The sequence below is a fragment of the Aplidium turbinatum genome, chromosome 1 (assembly GCF_918807975.1).
Source record: "Aplidium turbinatum chromosome 1, kaAplTurb1.1, whole genome shotgun sequence".
Lineage (NCBI taxonomy): Eukaryota > Metazoa > Chordata > Ascidiacea > Aplousobranchia > Polyclinidae > Aplidium > Aplidium turbinatum.
In genome coordinates, this window is record NC_137472.1 from 56,411,745 (window position 1) to 56,426,905 (window position 15,161).

The 15,161-nt window shown below is 36.7% G+C and overlaps 1 protein-coding gene across 2 annotated transcripts; it reads right to left on the reverse strand.

Moving 5' to 3' along the window:
• Positions 1-991: 991 nt before the first annotated feature.
• Positions 992-14,922, reverse strand: LOC145783542 (uncharacterized). 2 transcript variants are annotated; one of them, XM_082595446.1, is made up of 9 exons: positions 14,785-14,922; positions 14,099-14,353; positions 11,522-12,847; positions 10,990-11,094; positions 8,258-8,326; positions 6,091-6,159; positions 3,722-3,987; positions 3,306-3,488; positions 992-2,964 (listed from the first exon to the last, which is right to left on the reverse strand). In XM_082595446.1, exons 3-9 carry the CDS (start codon positions 12,474-12,476, stop codon positions 2,905-2,907), a joined length of 1,707 nt encoding a protein of 568 aa, XP_082451572.1. In that variant the 5' UTR covers positions 12,477-12,847; positions 14,099-14,353; positions 14,785-14,922; the 3' UTR covers positions 992-2,904. The 2 variants fall into 2 exon arrangements, with proteins under 2 accessions (XP_082451572.1, XP_082451577.1); XM_082595451.1 differs by lacking the exon at positions 8,258-8,326.
• Positions 14,923-15,161: the final 239 nt, after the last annotated feature.

Consider the following 15,161-nt stretch of genomic DNA (forward strand, 5'->3'; position numbering starts at 1 on the left):
TATCAGCCTGTAGTTCCTAATTTGGACAACATTGATTTCTTCGCTTGAGCATTCGGGGATCTAGGGTGTAGGCTAGGGTTTCTAGCCTAATTGGCGATGACTTTTCTGACTAAATTGAGAGGCTGCTATACTGTGGAGCAGGGTATCTCAACTAATCTTAACAAAGGTCCAGTTTGACAAGACTATTTTTAGCGGTTTGGTGAATAAGTTAATTTACACGCAGCCACAAAAGTTAAACTATATATACCCAACCACTTTTTTAGGTAAAATGTAACTCGAATTGGATTTCTGAGAAAGTGTTGGAGAGTCTGGGAGTCGAAGTCCCCTCAGCAACTAGGATAATCACAGTAAAAATTGTTTCTTTCCAGTAGAAATCTGTTTAAAGAAGCCCTGAAACGTGGCAGTGAGGTTATTCTTCCAAAAGCTCATAGATAACGTTGATACAACGTAATGTACTCTACAATACATTTACATCAACAAAGCTAAGTTCGAACGTCACTTTTATTGAAGATAGTGTCCAACAATTTGATATATTGTATTTAAAAAAAAAAGTAGCCCACAGTTTCCAAATTAATTATTTTATTTCACAAAGCCACTGCAAGTACTGATATGATAACCCAGTTCAAGCAGACCGCTTTCACGTACAAAACCTAACCTAGAATCGCGTATTGTGTGGGGGGATGTAAACATCTTTACATGGCAATACAAGTAACCGGTAGACTACAGGAGCACCGCCTCAAGCCACCATAGTCCATATGCGTCCATGAGGATTCAACACAGCTCCGCTTTTGGCATCCAGATCAGCAATATAAGCCTCTTCTGGATAAGTCTCCCGGCAGAAAAACAATAAAAAAAAACAATGGAAGAAGGAGGAGGGAAGGTGACATCCCCCCCACTGGCGCTGGCACACAGACTCGGCACCCTGTGGCACAAGATACCGTTTTAGAATGAGGAACAAACTGAATATTCTAGAGCTGCAAGAGACGTTTTAGATCGTTTATTCGTTAAGCAACCAGCAGTAGATTCATATGTTCAAAGCGTTACGTTATGCAAAAGAAATATGAGATCACTAAGCGCTTCAATTGAACAAGATCTACTCAGCATAGTAAAAAAATAGATAAAGTTGTAATCGTTGCTAACATGCAAGTGCCTTGAAACTTGTGAGGAATCAAGTTAGAAAACTTTTAACCAATAACTGACAGTCGAACATGTGGCATCGGATACAGTTTCTACACATCAGATCACTTCCTTTGCTTGCAGTTCTCAAATGCTCACTTGCTGCATACTAAGCTCCCGCATATAAAATATTTTTTTAAATTTTTGTTAGTGTAGATCTATATTCAATTATTCATACTTCTGTTGTGATTGGTTAAGCTCCGTAGGTTGGTAGTAGTTCACAATTACTTCATGCTTATATAGTTTCATGACGATTAAACCGAAAAGTGTGCTACTTTGCCTTGTGAGTTGAGTGACCGGTTTTCTGTCCAACAACGTGGCTGCAAGAAACTTGCAGCCAAGTTAACATGCACAGAGTGCACGTACTGAGGATTTTATACAGCATAGGGGGGCCCACGTAAGGGGCCCTTTAAAATTCGGGGGGCCGGAGCACCTGCCCCCTCTGCCCCTCCCTAAATCCTGGCCTGACCACTCCACGAGTTGGTCAAAGCGCGAAGAAACAGAAGCCATGGCCTGATCAGTGAGAACAAGAAAAAATTGCGATTTGAATTTTTCTTCAGCAGAAAGACGACTCGAATCATCAACACATTCGTAACCAAACATTCTCTTCCTACGTTGTACCGTGTTCTTTGAAAATACCTGCTCAATACCAATAAGCTCTGCTATTTCGCGTGCATTTATGACCACGTGGTTATATCCTATATTTCAATAGTTTTCCAAAATCTTCGGCGGAGGGGCCCTCATTTCTTGCGGGGCTCCCTCCGACCGGAGGGCGGTTGCTACGCCTCTGAGCCTATATATTTTCACAATATATTCATCAATACAGTGCTTATTGAAGCAAAACACGGATGACAGTTTTGAAAAATGCATTTTTTCTTTTTAAGTTGTAGGCCTATTCACGTAATTGTTCGTTGTGTCGTAGTTTCAACTCGATAAAGTTTGCTAAGATCGATTTCATGTTTGAAGTCACAAGAAACCTAACGGACGTTTGGATCACTCTTGAAATGAGAATAAACATTCAAACTCGCATTCGCTACCACGCGTTTTGACTTTGAAGTTGCTCCGGAAGATAAGCCGCCGTTAGCTCAGTGGTAACGCGCCGGCTCATGATCACGCGGCGCAAGTTCGACTCTCGGGTGTGCTCTTGAGCAATGCATTTCAGGACTGCTCTCCATTCAGCGGCACCTAGTGAATGGAATAATTCCCCTGCAACAAGACTTCAACAATCGAAAAACGTCACTCTGCCAATCTCGGTAACCGACCCTGTGTCAAGAGCCTCTACAAGTATGCGAAACTACCAGGAATAACCAATCAAAGCTTTATCAGTCCGAGGATAAAGATTCAAACCAACCAACCAACACTAAGCAGTGTGTGACTGTGAGCGTGCGTGCCGTGCGCATCTCAGTAGTAATTCACGTTCCAGAGAAAGTCATGCGATCCGCTGCTGTTTTGCGGGGAAGAGCAACGTAGGCTGTTTTTCGCTTTCTGCATTTTTTAAGTACGTTTAAATGATCTAAATCTCTTTCGCGAAGTATTTCATCTTTGAAACACCAATTGTAATAGCCATTTTTGTTGCCCCGCAACCACAAATTTACGGGGGGCCGCCCCCCCGGAAGTCGGCGTGTATGTTTACGTTGATACAACGTCGTCGTTGTATAACAATAAACAATAAACGGATAACATTAATTTAACAAAAAACGACATCAAATAAATAAACAACAAAATCTTTCAATCTTCTCGATCCTTGTGGATGATGACGTCATCAATCCAAACCGTGATCTTCAACTTCTGTAAAAGACGAAGCGAATAATTAAATTAAAGAAGTTACCAAACTTGGAATACTTTGGATCCTTTCAACTGTTGACCTTGTGCATTGATGGAACGTCGTTGAATCAATGTAATGTTAATGCAAATACTTCACGTTGATTTAATGTTTATTGACGTAGAATCAACGATAGAATAACAAACCTTGGTGAATGTAAGCTAGCTAGGCTACAATTACCAGAAGTAAAATATTATGAACAATTCGAGGTTAGAGTTTAGTACATGTGACGTTAGATAACGTTGATGTACAACGTAATGTACTCTACATATTATGTTAGATAACGTTGATACAACGTAACTTTCACCTTGTTGTCCGACCCATCCAGAGCTTCCTTCAACATGGATCGTTCCATCATGTTCACAACTCTCCTCTCCCCATCACCATCATCGAGGCAATCCCTCATCACAACTTCCTCCTCAACTTTGCTCATTACCTCGATGACGTCATGGGCAGATAAGAAGTTGCCTTCGAGATCCATCCAAACAATCTAAACACAAATAATTATGATGCAACAATTATGCAACAACAATTGTTGTTTGTGACGTTTTGTTTATTTGTAGAAGTTTAACAAAACTTAAATAATTAAAATTAAAAACTGGAAACTGATTTGGAGTCGGACGATAAAACAATGTAAATTAACGTTAAATCAACGTAACAACCGATGTTAATGCAACCATGGATCAATGTAAACGTTGGTTATAAAAGTTAAACATGACTTACGGATCCAGGCATCGAATTGATCGCCTCCTTCCATGGACAGAATTGGTTGGAATTCATTTCGCATTCGTACAGATCAAGCTTTCCAATCCGCCCTGGCATCGATTTGAGGAATGACGTCACCGCATGAATGTCATTCTGAGCGTCGGAGGATTCCATCCGTATCCTCCCTCCATCAAAATGACGTCCTGAGGCCATGGTCACATCCTCGTCGTTGCCTTCTCTCAGGATTCTGCTGATGGCGATAATGGAGCGATCATCTTTGTGTTCTAATAATGAAGGAATAATATCAATCAATATTAGCTCGGCTAACCAAGTTGTAATCTAAAACCACAGTTTGGTTCTAACCATAAAATAATCGAACATTGAATCCAAGTTGTTTACTTAAGAATAAAACATGAATTTATTTACCCCTAAACAAAATGCAAACAAATATTTTGAACAACAAAGTGTTTATCATCAAAAATCACAGTTTCGTGACAAGTGTTGCCAGAGTTGGGGTTAGAAATGTTCTCTGTGTCTGTTATATTGATAACAGTACCGTCTATTAATTTGTTACTTACTATAATAATTTCAATTAGTATAATTCGGTAGATGTTCATTGTTATGGCTGTTTTACTTTGAACATTAAGCCTGTTCATAAAACACTTAAGCGAGTAATGTCGGTCTGGAATCATATGCAAGAAATTGATTTTCTGATATCTCTGGATTTATTAATATTCAATTGAACACTGAGAATATGTTTTTATAACCTTTGTAATATATGTAATGGGTTTTAAATTGTATTATAACGTTGTTATTACGTGTTCAAACGTAGTTGCACTGATGAGAATTTATTATTCGAAAACGCGTTATGCAACATTGCTTTGCACGCTCCAATGCCTGATGGTAATTTCTTGTAGGTTTCCATCACGCGTTGAAGCAGTGTCTCATCATGTGTTTCGTTTTTCTTTGTTTATTGCATTAATCGGTTAGTGCAGTGGTTCTTAACCTGGGCGCTACCGCCCCCTAGTGGGCGCTGTTAACTTTTAGAGGGGCGGAAATATTCAGGGGGCGTTATAGGGGGCGCTACATTCAGAAGGTGTAACGATATTTTCCTCACTGCAAATTTGCTTTAGTAGTTCTGCTGGGGGTACGAGAATCCACCGAGGATAAGGAGCTATATACAGTATAGAGATTGTGTTTAACAAGGGAAGTAGTGATTCTCTCTCAGAGCATTCTATGTTGGCCTATACAGCACAATGCACAACACCATCCGACAAGCGTGGACGTCGGATGGTGTTGTGCATGGCCTTTGTTGTTGATAATGGGCATTGTTTCCCTTTCCTTGTAGTAAGTAAATGGCATTTTGTGGTCAGCTTTTGGCAGGGACAGCGGGCAGGCAGTGCAAGCAAACCATAAGGACTGGTCATAATAATAGTCAGTCAATAATGGTTATTAGTGTAACTCTTACTAACTACTAAAAAATCAGCAGAGATGTGCCTTAAGACTTTTAAGTTAAGAGCCTTAAGGCACATCTGTGCTGATTTTTTAGTATTAAAACTAACATCTGCTTAAACTAGTTTTTTCTTACTAACTAATAACTAATTACTACTGGCTGTAGGCTAGCCTTATAGTCTTGGAAGAAAATGTCATTAGTAGGCTACAGCCCTTATATTATGGTGGGCGCCAGACTATGGAAATCTCTGAAAAGGGGCGCTGGGGAAAAAAAGGTTAAGAACCACTGGGTTAGTGCCTGCTTATTTGCAGACATTTCTGAATAAATACAGTTTGTTTGCAATGACTAAAGAAAAACAACAAGTCGAAGAAACAGAAGTCTCCATCTTCCAGCAATCTAATTAGTCAGACTTGGAATTTCTCAATGACAAGCGAAAAAAGTTTTCTCCGCTTACACGACAGTAAACGGTAGTTTTCTTATATCAAATATTTAATAACTTGTGTCAAGTTCGGTCTTATTAGAAAAATCTGTTTGAGTTACTTCAACTTTAAAAGTTCTTGCTGCCTTAAAGAAATGAGTACCGTTGCTTGAATATGAACTAGAGATCACAATTTTCCACTTTATTTTGTATAAGCTACAGTTTACTTGTTATGCTCTAGTCTTATGCTTACCGTGCTTACATTCTACACTAATATTTTAGTGATATTTTCTGCTAGAACCTTTGTTTCCTAACCTGGCTGATTTTATTCACTTGGCAATTTTTCATCTTTTGATCGTTTTTAAACTGAAATTTAAACATTTTTATAAAAAATTTACTTAAAAAAAACAACGATGCAATATTGGTTTTCAGTTGCCTAAATATAGGCCACCTCAAAATTGGTAAAACATCCTTAGCATAAAACACTGTGTTGACTAGGTAAAAACATTTACTTACCAGCAGCAGCTTTTCGGGGTTTTTTATACAGCTCTGAAAGAAATACTTTCCGTTTTTGCAATTTTTCACCTGAAAAAGATTGAATCTCTCATGTAAAACATATTCATTTTTTTATCACGTCCTATTTACGTTATTTATCACTGCTCGAGTGAACCAGCTCAGGGGCCAAATGGTTTTGCTTTTTGCTCTGATACTGGTGGATCTGATTCCCATTTTGTTCAGACAAAATTATCCCGACAGCAAATCAACCGTTTTTTTGCATTTGCAGACATCGAATCGAAAAAAATTGGTTGATTTGCTGTCTGGGCATAACATTATTTTTACTGATGGACATAGGTCACAAAAGCGCACACACGCTGATTGACATCGCAGGAACAAGTCTTGAGGTTTCCCCGCAGAACAGTGATCAATATTTTGAGAGTAGCTGAAAGATACCCTCAAAGAATGAACAATCACATTCTTCACCTTAACTCAATTGGAGATTATCATTTCATCTAAATTGAAATGTTTCGGTTCCTCTCAAATTAGATCAAAAATATTTTTGCAAAAAGTAAAGAGCGAATTAAACTTTATTTTTGAACGTCTATACGTACATGCGTGACATTTGCAGTCTCAGCAGAAAAACATCGTGTAAATCGACCATTTCGGTGCTTGAGTTAATGTCATTCTGTACTTCCAAGAAAATGAAAAAAAAAAACGAAAAAAAATAACCGATTTGAAGCGATTCTTCTCAGTTCAAAGTTTGCGACTTTGCAACTTGTACGTAAATGCTTCACCGAATTTGAAACTAAAATCCATGAGGCTTTGCTCATAAAATCTTGTAATCCTCGCCTCAATAGGCAGCTGTTTCCTATCTGCTAAATGTCTTCAAGTAATTTTTGCGTCATTGATTTGTGGTTTTTGTTAGGCAATTAAGCGTCATGTGATTTTCCCTCTCCTCTGCCTTGCCGTTTCATGTTTATGCGTTTCTTTTTTCGATACTCTGTATATAGATCAGATCTGTAATTTCAATTTATGAAGAACATCAGTCAGTTGGTTTTGCCGAAAACGTTTGTAATTTTTAGTTTATTTTCATGTAATTATGTTAAATGCCGTCTGGTGGTTAGGTATTTTTTTGTGTAATATAATGCTGTTAATTTAATTTATTAAAGTCAACGTATAATAATTAGTGGGATGAAACGTACAGTATTTGGTTTGTCTGGTCAACTCCACTGCGGTAGGTATTGGTACGATATAATAATCATTTGGTTTACTAACACTTTAACAATAAAATTGATCTGCATTTTTCTTGCGTGACACACTAGATAGAAAAATCCGTCATTTTATATTGCTTCAACGTTTGCAGGCGGTAAATTAATACGAAATCTTTGTCTGTTGGTTGGTTTCACTTCGTTTGAATAACTGTATTATATCAATGTGAGAAAAATAAAATCTTGTCAGTGGATGTCATGCTGTCAATCGCTGGAATACTGGAACAGAGACTGCACTGCGTGAGTGTCCACATTATTATTTTTTACTGCAGAGTTAACCATCAAACTGAGACAATGTTTAACAAGAATAGGTTTGGAAATCTATGAACACACCACATCATTTATTTCACGTTTTAATGAAGATAATTTGTGCTCCAAACAATACTTTGACTTTACTTGGCGTTTAAATCATTTTCTATAACAAAAATATTTTAAACTATTAAAGAATAAAAACTATTCTGTTTCTGAATGAAACCATTCTGAATGATTTCTGTTTTAACGTTTTCACTCATTGTTTCCATGAAAAATATTTAAATAAGAGCCATTTTTTCACTTTAAGTTGAAAAGTAACGGGCAGCGGGAGTATACGACTAAACAACTCAATGTAGCGCCTATCTATTACCGCTACATTGAATACATAGTCTTATGCTTACCAAGCTTACATCTGCACTAATATTTTAGTGATATTTTCTGCTAGAACCTTTGTTTCCTAACCTGGCTGATTTCATTCACTTGGCAATTTTTCATCTTTTGATCGTTTTAAACTGAAATTTAAACACTTTAAAAGAAAATTTACTTAAAACAACAACGATGCAATATTGGTTCCGTTTTCAGTTGCCTAAATATGGGCCACCTCAAAATTGGTAAAACATCCTTAGCATAGAACACTGTGTTGACTAGTAAAAACATTTACTTACCAACAGCAACTTTTCGAGTTTTTTTATACAGCTCTGAAAGAAATACTTTCCGTTTTTGCAATTTTTCACCTGAAAAAGATTGAATCTCTTACGTTAAACATATTCATTTTTTATCACGTCCTATTTACGTTATTTATCACTGCTCGAGTGAACCAGCTCAGGTGCCAAATGGTTTTGCTTTTTGCTCTGATACTGGTGGATCTGATTCCAATTTTGTTCAGACAAAACTATCCCGACAGCACATCAACCCTTTTTTGTACATTTGCAGACGTTGAATCGAAAAAAAATGGTTGATTTGCTGTCTGGGCATAACATTATTTTTACTGATGGACATAGGTCACAAAAGCGCACACACGCTGACTGACATCGCAGGAACAAGTCTTAAAGGCATACTAAAGGAAAATTTCAAACCGGAATTAAGCATTAAAATGAGTAAACTGAACATTCAAGAATACATTTCAAAAACAATTACCGAAAAAAATTTGTTTTCAATGGCGCTGGCAAGGCCCAAAGTCCAGAGTTTCATTTATTTTCATTTTTTTCAAAATGGCCAAAACGTGCAAACACTGCTCGAGAATACGTCATAAAGGCCAGCAATAACAAAAGCCACGTTACCAATCTGATGTTTTGAGCAAACTGTCTGCTGTTTTGATGTTAAAATGTGCTGTTTTGATGTAAATACATACATAGCCTGACTTTTGACTTTTGCCCACGTCTTTTCCATCACAGACTGGGCCTCCAAAGCCACATACGACATCACCATCCAAAACCAAATTCAATTTGAAGACAAAACCAATGCTCGGACACGAGCTGGAGCCGACGATACATAGCCTACAGTCAAATCGCCCGCAGTAACAATTATTGCGTGATCGGTTGATTGCTAGCCTTTATGACGTAGACTGCACAGTCGCACGCTTCGTTGCTCAGGCTCAATCTCATTTTGAAAGCTCTGACAAAAGCACGCCCACAATGGTGGTCAGACCGCAATGGGGCAAAATTTTATTGAAAATCGTTTTATGGTAGCATGTTAAACACAAAGAACGTGGAAAATCGCCAAGTCAGGTTTTTCCTTTAGTACCCCTTTAAGGTTTCCCCGCAGAACAGTGATCAATATTTTGAGAGTAGCTGAAAGATACCCTCAAAGAATGAACAATCACATTCTTCACCTTAACTCAATTGGAGATTATCATTTCATATAAAATGAAATGTTTCGGTTCCTCTCAAATTAGATCAAAAATATTTTTGCAAAAAGTAAAGAGCGAATTAAACTTTATTTTTGAACGTCTATGCGTACATGCGTGACATTTGCAGTCTCAGCAGAAAAACATCGTGTAAATCGGCCATTTCGGTGCTTGAGTTAATGTCATTCTGTACTTCCAAGAAAATGAAAAAAAAAACGAAAAAAATAACCGATTTGAAGCGATTCTTCTCAGTTCAAAGTTTGCGACTTTGCAACTTGTACGTAAATGCTTCACCGAATTTGAAACTAAAATCCATGAGGCTTTGCTCATAAAATCTTGTAATCCTCGCCTCAATAGGCAGCTGTTTCCTATCTGCTAAATGTTTTCAAGTAATTTTTGCGTCATTGATTTGTGGTTTTTGTTAGGCAATTAAGCGTCATGTGATTTTCCCTCTCCTCTGCCTTGCCGTTTCATGTTTTAGCGTTTCTTTTTTAGATACTCTGTATATAGATCAGATCTGTAATTTCAATTTATGAAGAACATCAGTCAGTTGGTTTTGCCGAAAACGTTTGTAATTTTTAGTTTATTTTCATGTAATTATGTTAAATGCCGTCTGGTGGTTAGGTATTTTTTTGTGTAATATAATGCTGTTAATTTAATTTATTGAAGTCAACGTAGAATAATTAGTGGGATGAAACGTACAGTATTTGGTTTGTCTGGTCAACTCCACTGCGGTAGTTATTGGTGCAATGACTGAATAACTGTATTATATCAATGAGAGCAAAATAAAATCTTGTCAGTGGATGTCACGCTGTTAATTGCCAGAATACTGGAACAGAGACTGCACTGAGTGAGTGTCCACATTATTATTTTTTACTGCAGAGTTAACCATCAAACTGAGACAATGTTTAACAAGAATAGGTTTGGAAATCTATGAACACACCACATCATTTATTTCACGTTTTAATGAAGATAATTTGTGCTCCAAACAATACTTTGACTTTACTTGGCGTTTATGATTTTCCTTGACAAAAATATTTTAAACTATTAAAGAATAAAAACTATTTTGTTTCTGAATGAAGCTATTCTGAATGATTTCTGTTTAAATTTTTTACTCATTGTTTCCATGAAAAATCTCTAAAATAAGAGCCACTTTTCATTTTAAGTTGAAAAGTAACGGGCAGCGGGAGTACGACTAAACAACTCAATGTATCGCTTATCGCCTATCTGCCTATCGAGCCACCCTAATACACAGCCTTATTAAAAGATTTTAGTCTTTTGTATGAATTTTTTTTAGTTAGGAAGCCGACCCTTAGTGCGACACCCTTTGAAATTTCAAAGGACGCACCACGGCGTTGCGTATTACAGTTTCAAAATCGTTGTAAATACACAAATAAAGCAATACTAATTTTTTAATGTCGTAATTTATCAATCATGCTGCAAATTCGAAAACTTTCGCGGACCCCTGAAAACGCCTCGCAGATCCCTTAGGGGTTCATGGACCCCAGGTTAAGAACCCCTGCTTTTAAGTGGTCTAGTAGATATTCTTACTTGAAGCAATTTGTGAAGGCAGAGGTGGTGATTGAAATGGTGATTGCGTCAGTGCTGACGTAGATGCATCTGAAGGAAATTGATTCATTGCAGAACTAGATTGATCTGCAGAAAATGTTCATAATTAGTTTATGAAACTATACAACTTAGTTCAACAAGTTGCTGCTTCTGTAATTTATCATAATATTTATACAATTGCGTATACCCACATAGTCTTTGTACCATTCCAATATCTTGTACACAATGTTAAACAGAAAAAATAATTTAGTAGATTAGTTTAACAGAGTTTAAGTTGGTACAGTGGTTTTTATCCTTTTGCCATTTTGGTTCCACCTTCAAATCACCAACCAATTCTCCCACCCCTTTTTTTAATTGGTTGAAAAGTAACAGTCACCTACATTCCACAATGTTTTTTGAAACCCTGGTTAAGAATTCCTGATTTAATAGAAAACAATTTATTCAATTATGGACAATCACAATTGCATTCGATTTCAATGCAATAATAAAGCCGTTGTTTACAAAATATAATTACCTTCATTCATGCATGAATCCAACAGAAGTCCGGATAAGATTTGAACAACGACTGACCAGTGACCGACCAGTAGGTTAGTTTGTACAAATGATGTGAAATTATCTAACGTCATTTGGTGGACCATGTATAAAGAGCTAAAAAGCTCTTGAAAGGTTTGGTGTGAAAAATACAATCGTTGGTTACCCTGGAAAAGGCCACAATTTTTATTTGAAGCAAATAATGTAACGACAATATCTTGCACGTCTTTACTTAAAAGATTCTCTTTTTGAAGATCTTCAGTTGTGATTACTACGGTTCCATTTTTTGTTGCATTGTACGCGATTCGTGACAGTTTAAGGACAATTTCATCTGTTAAAGCAACTGTGTTTTCTGATGTTCTGAGGTTTCCTAGCACTCTTTGAAATATTTGGGTCATTGTTGAAATATTTACAGCCTCATGCGATAAACTAAGAGAAGCTCTCAAGTATAATTGTAACATTAAAGGATTGTGGCACATGGATTCTAGATGAGGAGTTTCTACAGTTAGTTTGTCAAAAATTTTACTTGATTTTGGTTCATCATTTATCAAAGCAACAAACAATTTTTTCATGTTTTCGGACGTTAAGTCTGCAATAAAGTACGTTTGCTTAGGGCGACATATTTGAGGAATTTTGTGCATGGCGTGTGGTCGTGAGGTGAATACAATGTGGCAATTAGGTAAAAAAGTTCCTCGACATAGATTTGACACAAGTTCCTGGCAGGTGAGTAAAGAGTCATAATTCGATCTTTTCACTTTATCCATCAAATTCCAGTTCACCTGGTCGAATCCGTCAAAGATTAAAAAGCAATTGTGGATGTGATTTTTTATCCAATTGAAAACAGAATCCTTTTCTTCTGTATTCAGGTCAAAATTTACATCTCCAAGTAGAAATTCCTTCAAAGTTAATTTCTCGTCATCGCAATCATTCATGCTCATGAAAGGTATCCTCAGAACGAGAAAGTCTCTAGTTTCATCTAGACGCCTTGCCAGGCGCTTTGATAACGTTGTCTTTCCCGCCCCAGGGTAACCGACGATTGATATGAAGCTTTGTGATTTAATACGTGAAATTAATTGATCAATCGAAACCTTTTTATCGGACTCTTTAAATTTAATTTGTGTGGTTTTGGGATCATACTGGTCGTCGTTGGGAATGAACCTTCCTTCGTAGAAGTCCACCGACAGAAGTTCTGGATGAACTTCTGGGAAATTCGACACTGGATTATCAAACCTTGACACATCTACATCAAACTCGGATTTGTAGAGTTGTCCAGTTGCTCCCTTGAGTTTGTCGAAAGCTTTGTTGAGATCTAATGACAAAAAGAAGTTTTCAAAATCACACTTTGTCAAAATTGACGTTCCATTAACCGAACGTTAAAATCAGTTTTTCGAAAAAATCACAAATGATTTTTCCCTAAACCAAGTGGAAATTTCTCCAATTAGTTGCGTATTTTTACGAATCCAACTCAACAAAATGTAGCTCAAAATGCTTATTTTGGAAATTTTTCATTCTCCATAGGAAAGTTTATGTTCTTAGCAGCTTTCAGTTTTGGCATCACTAGTTGAAACACGGCTTTGTCTTATACCGTATTTGTTTTTATAAAGATGGTGTTCTCAGTGAATTATTCCCTCTGCTAGGTGCCGCTGAAAGGAGAGCAGTTCTGAAATGCGATACTCAAGGGCAGAGTTCGAGAACCGAACCAGCGCTTCTTGGTCTTGATTCGGGCGCGTAACCACTGAGCTAAAGGGGTAATTTTCCCTAAAACTAAATTTAAATTTCTCTAACTAGTTACGTATTTCTACGATTCCAACTCAACAAAGTATCACCAAATACCCACTTTAAAACTTCCAAACATTTTCCACATGAAATTTATGATCCTAACAACTTTCAAATATGGCAACATTAGTTGAAATACAGCTTTATCTTGTAGTTGCTTTAATAGAGGAAGATTCACATCACACCTCGTACCGTAAGACAACGACCATACGCAATCAATGACATGTCAGCATAGCCCAAATACATTTTACCTTCGCTCTATGTTATGAAAGCAACTAAAAATGTCACTTAATTGTTGCAAACAATCAGCTTGTAGAGAAATCCAAATATTTAGCTTCGCTAAAAAATTTAACATTCTCATATAATATTATTTTAGTGTAAAATGTTGCTAGTTTCCAATCACAAATTTTAAAATTATATAGAAATAATGGAAAAATTAGGTCAATTTTGTGTAAACTCTATGAAAGGGCAACTTCAATTGTTTCGCTCTCTATATGTAACGCAGCTTATATTCAATACAACTGACACATGCAACATTCAATTGACCCAAGCAAAAAGTTTTTTTAGCGGGGAAAAATTGACCAATCAAAAATCTACTATTGCAAAAAAATTTTGAGGTTTACTTTATCAATTTCCTCAAAAATGTTAAAAGCTGAGCAAAAGAAAATGTAAAGTATTTTCAATTAAAATCGGGACAATTTTTAAAGCCCACTTCTGCGAATAAAAGTTTAAATATTAAATCTAGAAAATTATATTTTTGATATGAACATGAACATCTTCAAACCTTCCTGATCTCCAAATGGAACATTGCTTTGTTCGGGTTGAGGAATAATGTTGGTTATGTTTTGCCACTGGTCATCCTGGACCAATTGGTGATCAATATGATGATGAAGATGATGATGCTGATGGGCGTGATACTGCCGCTGGTCAACCTGGATCGACTGATGATCAACATGTTGATGTTGATGGTCATGATACTGCCGGTTGTCTTGCTGAATTACTTGCTGTTAAAGAACAGCTATGTTGCTTGGAGCTTGTTCTGTGAGAAACAAAACAGTTTATTATTATTTATAGTTATAATGTCACAATTCAATTCTCCTTTTTAGGGGTGTCTAATGCTTACGATGTTTATTTAGAAACAAAACTACTGAAACAACGACTCGAAAATGTCAGAATATTTTAGCATTTAATTCTTAGGTTAGTTTATTTTGTTATTACTGTTAAATGTCATGAGCAAAGAAGTCAATTTTTGTGTCCACCAAGCACCGTTATTAAGCGTCCTACCAAATAAACATCAGCGTGCTCTTCAGTGGTGTCGAACCGGCGCCCTTTCGACTGTCGTACGAGGGTTTTCACTACTCGGTCATGCAGCCAACCATACAATGGTAATATAAAAGTTCTTGCATACACCAGAGGACGTCATGCGACATTTGAGCAGTCTCTTAGACCAATTATTGAAAATGAACTTACCAGGATTTCCTGGCGATGGTTGTTCAGTTTCTTCAGTTGAAGTTGTTGCGTTTTCTTCTTGATTTTGTTGGAAAGACATTGTGTATTGGTTTGTTAACTGCTAGTCAGCAAATCAAAATAAAACTTAGTAAGGTAGTAGAGGCTACAAAACACAATTGTGAGTCATAAACATCAGATTCATATTTTTTTTATCAAAGAAAACAAGACAAATCAAGCAACATCAATTTATATTGAACAAACCAAAACAAACGCATGATTTGAATAATAGTTTCGACTGTGGATAATTAATTGATCTCCACGTTTTGTGTCGACAAACCACTTTGTTTAACATCAAATGGTACAAACACATCTACGCGGGATTCATATATTATTGTTCT

Coding starts and splice junctions, on each gene's coding strand:
- LOC145783542 (XM_082595446.1), bottom strand. CDS start 12,476: ATGAGCATGAATGATTGCGATGACGAGAAATTAACTTTGAAGGAATTT. Junction 11,095..11,521: donor GGATTCATGCATGAATGAAG/GTAATTATATTT, acceptor CATTTTCTGCAG/ATCAATCTAGTTCTGCAATG. Junction 3,489..3,721: donor TCAATTCGATGCCTGGATCC/GTAAGTCATGTT, acceptor ATTTGTGTTTAG/ATTGTTTGGATGGATCTCGA.